This window comes from Anguilla anguilla, chromosome 12 (genome assembly GCF_013347855.1).
Source record: "Anguilla anguilla isolate fAngAng1 chromosome 12, fAngAng1.pri, whole genome shotgun sequence".
NCBI lineage: Eukaryota > Metazoa > Chordata > Actinopteri > Anguilliformes > Anguillidae > Anguilla > Anguilla anguilla.
The window spans coordinates 42,341,479-42,347,593 of NC_049212.1; the positions used below are offsets into that span (position 1 = coordinate 42,341,479).

The 6,115-nt window shown below is 51.0% G+C and overlaps 1 protein-coding gene across 2 annotated transcripts in view; it reads right to left on the bottom strand.

The window, feature by feature from the left end:
- Positions 1 to 39: 39 nt before the first annotated feature.
- smc4 (structural maintenance of chromosomes 4) overlaps positions 40 to 6,115 on the bottom strand; it is a 31,389-nt gene continuing 25,313 nt past the window's right edge. For both annotated transcript variants that reach the window (XM_035384679.1, XM_035384678.1), the window contains exons 19-24: positions 5,191 to 5,335; positions 4,432 to 4,605; positions 3,985 to 4,167; positions 3,590 to 3,822; positions 1,225 to 1,408; positions 40 to 389 (exon numbers count right to left, since the gene is read on the bottom strand). In XM_035384679.1, coding sequence (XP_035240570.1) covers positions 222 to 389; positions 1,225 to 1,408; positions 3,590 to 3,822; positions 3,985 to 4,167; positions 4,432 to 4,605; positions 5,191 to 5,335 — 1,087 coding nt within the window. In that variant the 3' untranslated portion in view covers positions 40 to 221. The remainder of the gene's footprint in view (positions 390 to 1,224; positions 1,409 to 3,589; positions 3,823 to 3,984; positions 4,168 to 4,431; positions 4,606 to 5,190; positions 5,336 to 6,115) is intronic.

The window sequence follows — 6,115 nt, forward strand, 5'->3', positions numbered from 1 at the left end:
CAGTGTTCAAATGCAGCAACCCATCGACCAATCAGTCGGTAAAGATTATAAAGAATTTTATTTTTCGTTTAATATAAAACTACAGCAGCTTTATCAAAAAGAAACAGGAAAAAAAAGAGGTTAAGATTTACAATTATACAACACAGGTAAACAGATAGAAGTTGAGACAGACAGGACAGAACAGGACAGGTAAAGGGGAGGCAGGCTTATGATTGGCTGGCTCAGGCAGAGCCCACTTCCTGCAGGTCCTTGGCAGCGATGATTTTGGGGTTGATGCCCACGCTCTTGGTGGTGTTGTGCGTTTTGTAGATGCCGATGAGGCGGTCGGCGATCTCAAACATGTTGTTCCGCAGGGAGATGATGATGAACTGGGCATTCTTAGTCTGCTCCTGCAGGAGGGGAGCAATAAAGACGTCAGTCTCAGCTGGGAACTGCAGGTCAGTAAGACACTGCACACACACTGCACACACAGACACTGCACACACACTGCACACACAGACACACTGCACAGACACACTCCGCACACACAGACACACTGCACTATGGAGTGAGCGCACACATGGAATTAAACACAAGCCTTGAGTACAGAGTATTTGCAAAATCTACAAATGACATATTTTACCTCATAAAACAAATTAAAAAATAAAAGATAATTATTTCCATGCAGTGTGTGTAAAGCAGCAGACCGTAGTGGGCTGTAGTTAGTGTAAAGCAGCAGACCGCAGTGGGCTGTAGTCCTGTGACTAGGCTCGTCCCTCATGCTGTAATGCAGGGGATTTCTGCACCAGCCTTAAACACCCAGGCTCCTTTAACACAGCTCACTGGAGACGACCTTTGACCCTGGGACACCACAGGACCTGCTGCTGCTCACTAACAAACTGCCCCTGATTCAGACCCCGATAGCCAGGTGAGAGCAGTCAGCTAATCAGTCTGAGTAACGATGAGAATCAGCTGCACCTGCCTCTGGCTCCAGGGCACTGCTGGAAGATTCACTAAATGCCTGCTACTCTGGAAAGGGTCTGTGACAGTCCTCTAAAAAGCGCTGTACAGATAAAATGGAATTGAAAAATACACGCACGATTTTAAAACCAGCTAGACTAGATGTAAAGTTTGACTGCCAGGAGAAACAGATGATTGTAAAGTGCATTGGGAGCCGTGTGAAGGGAACGTTTGGCCAGTGAGTGAGACTCCCGCCCTGCTTTGGGAAGGACGGCGTTTACTCACGTAGATGTAGAACGCCACGATGGACACGTTCTTGAAGTCGAGCGCGGCGTCGATTTCATCCATGAAGTACAGCGGCGTGGGTTTGAAGTGGTGCAGAGCGAAGACCAGCGCCAGGGAGCTCAGCGTCTTCTCCCCGCCCGACAGGTTAAAGATCTTCTTCCAGCTCTTCTTCGGAGGCCGAACGCTGTGGAGAGAGAGACGGCACCGGCGTAGTCCTGGTGAGTGTGTGTGTGGCTGACGCCGTTGAGAGAGAGCACCGGCGTAGTCCAGGTGAGTGTGTGTGCAGCTGACGCCGTTGCCATGTAAACATATAGAACTGCAGTTGCATTTTAAAGGAAAGAATATTTAAAAGGTGTTTTTGGAGACAGCCGACAGCCCTGAAAAGGTCACTCACAGAAGGCGCCATTTTAAATTAAACAAACCACTAAAACTGGGAACAAAACAAAATGGCAGCCGCGTGCTTAACTGGCTGTTGTGTGCCAAACACACACCTTCCTTCATCTGAACTTGCGTTGTCAGATCAGATGATAAATGGACTTTTGGCAGAACTGTGCTTTAGACTGAGGCAGTGTCAGTGCTCTGTGCCCGTATTCAGACTGAGGCAGTGTCAGTGCTCTGTGCCGTATTCAGACTGAGGCAGTGTCAGTGCTCTGTGCCCGTATTCAGACTGAGGCAGTGTCAGTGCTCTGTGCCGTATTCAGACTGAGGCAGTGTCAGTGCTCTGTGCCCGTATTCAGACTGAGGCAGTGTCAGTGCTCTGTGCCCGTATTCAGACTGAGGCAGTGTCAGTGCTCTGTGCCGTATTCAGACTGAGGCTGTGTCAGTGCTCTGTGTCCATATTCACACTGAGGCAGTGTCAGTGCTCTGTGCCATATTCAGACTGAGGCAGTGTCAGTGCTCTGTGTCAGTGCTCTGTGCCGTATTCAAAATGAGGCAGTGTCAGTGCTCTGTGCCGTATTCAGACTGAGGCTGTGTCAGTGCTCTGTGTCAGTGCTCTGTGCCGTATTCAGACTGAGGCAGTGTCAGTGCTCTGTGTCAGTGCTCTGTGTCAGTGCTCTGTGCCGTATTCAGACTGAGGCTGTGTCAGTGCTCTGTGCCGTATTCAGACTGAGACTGTGTCAGTGCTCTGTGCCCATATTCACACTGAGGCAGTGTCAGTGCTCTGTGTCAGTGCTCTGTGCCCGTATTCAGACTGAGGCAGTGTCAGTGCTCTGTGCCGTATTCAGACTGAGGCTATCAGTGCTCTGTGTCCATATTCACACTGAGGCAGTGTCAGTGCTCTGTGCCCGTATTCAGACTGAGGCAGTGTCAGTGCTCTGTGTCAGTGCTCTGTGCCCGTATTCAGACTGAGGCTGTGTCAGTGCTCTGTGCCGTATTCAGACTGAGGCTGTGTCAGTGCTCTGTGCCCATATTCACACTGAGGCTGTGTCAGTGCTCTGTGCCGTATTCAGACTGAGGCAGTGTCAGTGCTCTGTGCCCGTATTCAGACTGAGGCAGTGTCAGTGCTCTGTGCCCGTATTCAGACTGAGGCAGTGTCAGTGCTCTGTGCCGTATTCAGACTGAGGCTGTGTCAGTGCTCTGTGTCCATATTCACACTGAGGCAGTGTCAGTGCTCTGTGCCATATTCAGACTGAGGCAGTGTCAGTGCTCTGTGTCAGTGCTCTGTGCCGTATTCAAAATGAGGCAGTGTCAGTGCTCTGTGCCGTATTCAGACTGAGGCTGTGTCAGTGCTCTGTGTCAGTGCTCTGTGCCGTATTCAGACTGAGGCAGTGTCAGTGCTCTGTGTCAGTGCTCTGTGTCAGTGCTCTGTGCCGTATTCAGACTGAGGCTGTGTCAGTGCTCTGTGCCGTATTCAGACTGAGACTGTGTCAGTGCTCTGTGCCCATATTCACACTGAGGCAGTGTCAGTGCTCTGTGTCAGTGCTCTGTGCCCGTATTCAGACTGAGGCAGTGTCAGTGCTCTGTGCCGTATTCAGACTGAGGCTATCAGTGCTCTGTGTCCATATTCACACTGAGGCAGTGTCAGTGCTCTGTGCCCGTATTCAGACTGAGGCTGTGTCAGTGCTCTGTGCCGTATTCAGACTGAGGCTGTGTCAGTGCTCTGTGCCCATATTCACACTGAGGCTGTGTCAGTGCTCTGTGCCGTATTCAGACTGAGGCAGTGTCAGTGCTCTGTGCCCGTATTCAGACTGAGGCAGTGTCAGTGCTCTGTGTCAGTGCTCTGTGCCCGTATTCAGACTGAGGCTGTGTCAGTGCTCTGTGCCGTATTCAGACTGAGGCAGTGTCAGTGCTCTGTGTCAGTGCTCTGTGCTCGTCCCGCGCAGGGGGCTCAAGCCCTCCCCAGACTCCCCCAGGCAGGGTTTACCTGAACATGATGCCCTCAGAGAAGGGGTCCAGACTGTCCACCAGCTCCAGCTCAGCATCGCCCCCCAGGGTCAGCATCTGGTAGTTCTCCTTCAGCTTGTTGGTGATCATGTTGAAGCCGGCCATGAACTCGTTCAGCCGCTGCTTGCGCAGGTCCTCACATCCCCGCTTAAAACTGTCCCTCTGCGTGGTGATGTCATCCAGCTCTGCCACGCGCTGCAGGTAGAGCTCCTCCTGCAGACAGGCACATCCACAGTTCAGCTCACTAGTCACAGCTACTTTACAGTTTACTACAGTCACGTCCCCATTACAGTTTACTGCAGTCACATCTACTTTACAGTTCACTGCAGTCACATGCACTCTCCAGTCTGGTGTCAGGCGAGAGGCGGGCGGTACCTTCTTCCTGTACTCCGCGATGGCGCCCAGGTTGGGCTTCATCTGTTCGCAGCGCGCCTCCAGCAGGGCGATCTTCTTCTTGATGATGTCGGCGTCGGGGCCGGCCTCCAGGTTCTCGGGGGTCAGCTGGGGCAGCTCCACAGCGGGCTGCCCATCGATGGCGTGCAGAGAGATCCTGGAGGCCTGAGGGGGAACTCCGTTCACACGTCTCATTTTCTTCATCTTTTCTAACTTTGCTATTTTTATAAGTTAAAAACTGACCTAAAGCTCTCGGACAATCAGGACAAAATGGCAACACTGCAGGACTCAAGTGCTCATTTCCACCACTGGAGGTCACCATTCTCAACAGTTTAAACAATCACCAGTGTGAGGAGCCATGGAAACACACTAATTTCTTGCTAATTATTTAGTAACGGACACCAGTGGCAGCGCGGGACGGGTGCACACCTCTTTCTGCCAGTGCCGGATCTTGTTCTGGTTCTCGGTGATGGCAGCCTCGATCTGCTCCACCTTCAGGCGCACCCCGAGGGACTCCTTCTGCAGGGCGTGCTCCTTCTCCTGGATGGCCTTGATCTCCTGGGACACGCCACGGTGCTCTTCCTGCACCTCAGGCAGGGCGTCCTATTGGACGAGAGGATCCCAGGACCAATCAGAGCTTTCCCTGAGACCGAGACTTCACTTCCTGAAGCGGCGCAGTCCAGAGATACGCTTGATCGCCTCAGTCACAACATTCCAATCATGTCAGCGAGGCTGACGCCAATTCCATTTACATTCAGGGAATTAACCGCTTCGGGAAAAACAGCCCATAATGCTCCAAGAGGACCTTTCATGTAATGAAGTACACTTCACTGACCCCGACCCTGAATCTAACAGTGTATTTGGACCATGTGACCACCAGCACACTGACCTCAGAATTTTATCCCTTTGAAGAGTATGTTTTTTGGAATGCTTTTTCAACATTTTAAGTCAGTGTTCTAGAACTCTAGAATTCCTCTAGAATGCTTTCAGTTGCCAGTAGTAATTGTCACACTGGCATCAGAATGTTCAGGTGAGAACATTCTGATCACATGATCTTACAGGGTAAAGGGTTAATAGGGCTGAAGGAGCTGCCACCCTGTAGACCCTGGTCAGGGTCCATATTACAAGTGCACAGTGATATCAGAGACTACATTTCCCAGCATGCTGTGGGCCAGCGACCCCGCTGACCTCTGCCTGCTGACACTCGGTCATGACGGCAGCGGCCTGCTCCTCCAGCTTCTTCAGCTGCTCGGTCATGTCCTCCATGGCCTTCTCGCCCTCCTGGATCTCCGCCTCCAGACGCGACACCGCCTCCTCCGACTTCTTCAGGTTCCTGGGGGGGGGGGGGGGCAGGCAGAGACCCTCAGCCAGACTGCATGCACCTGTTCTCTGTGTCCATACAACACCACCCACCTGCATATTCACACAGCACCACCCACCTGCATATCCATACACCACCACCCACCTGCATATCCATACACCACCACCACCCACCTGCATATTCACACAGCACCACCCACCTGCATATCCATACACCACCACCACCCACCTGCTAACCTACAGGAGAGCTACTGCTATATGGAGTAAAGCATAGCTGCTACCGTCATCCTGAACATAGCATTCAGTGTGATTTGTAGCCTAAAGGCTAGGCCTGTAGCATTAGCACCATATTGCCAAATGCTAGGAGAAATTGAGAGACAAATGCAGATTCTTGTCAGCTGTTGTAATGAAATGTTTGATGGCCCCTGGTATTTGTTCCTATTGGGGCAGCTGCCCGCTGCTTTAGTTTCTTTTGAAATTTGTCTATCTCATGCGCTTGTTCCTGTTGCGGTTGCGCATGTTATTTTGCGCATGAGATATTAATTTAACAAATTAATTAATACACTTAAAAGCTGTTCCTAAAAAGAGCATCTGGTAGATATCAATGTAATACAAACAATTATTCCAACGTGAACCACCCAATCAAGGGCTCATGGCCCTGCATTATGAGCCTGCATCACCCCACAGAAGCAGAATATGAATATACAATAAATACAGCTCATACCATCACTCAGCTTACTGTACACTGAATAACTAATTCAGTTATGTTTGTACTGTAGCCCCTCTGTACACA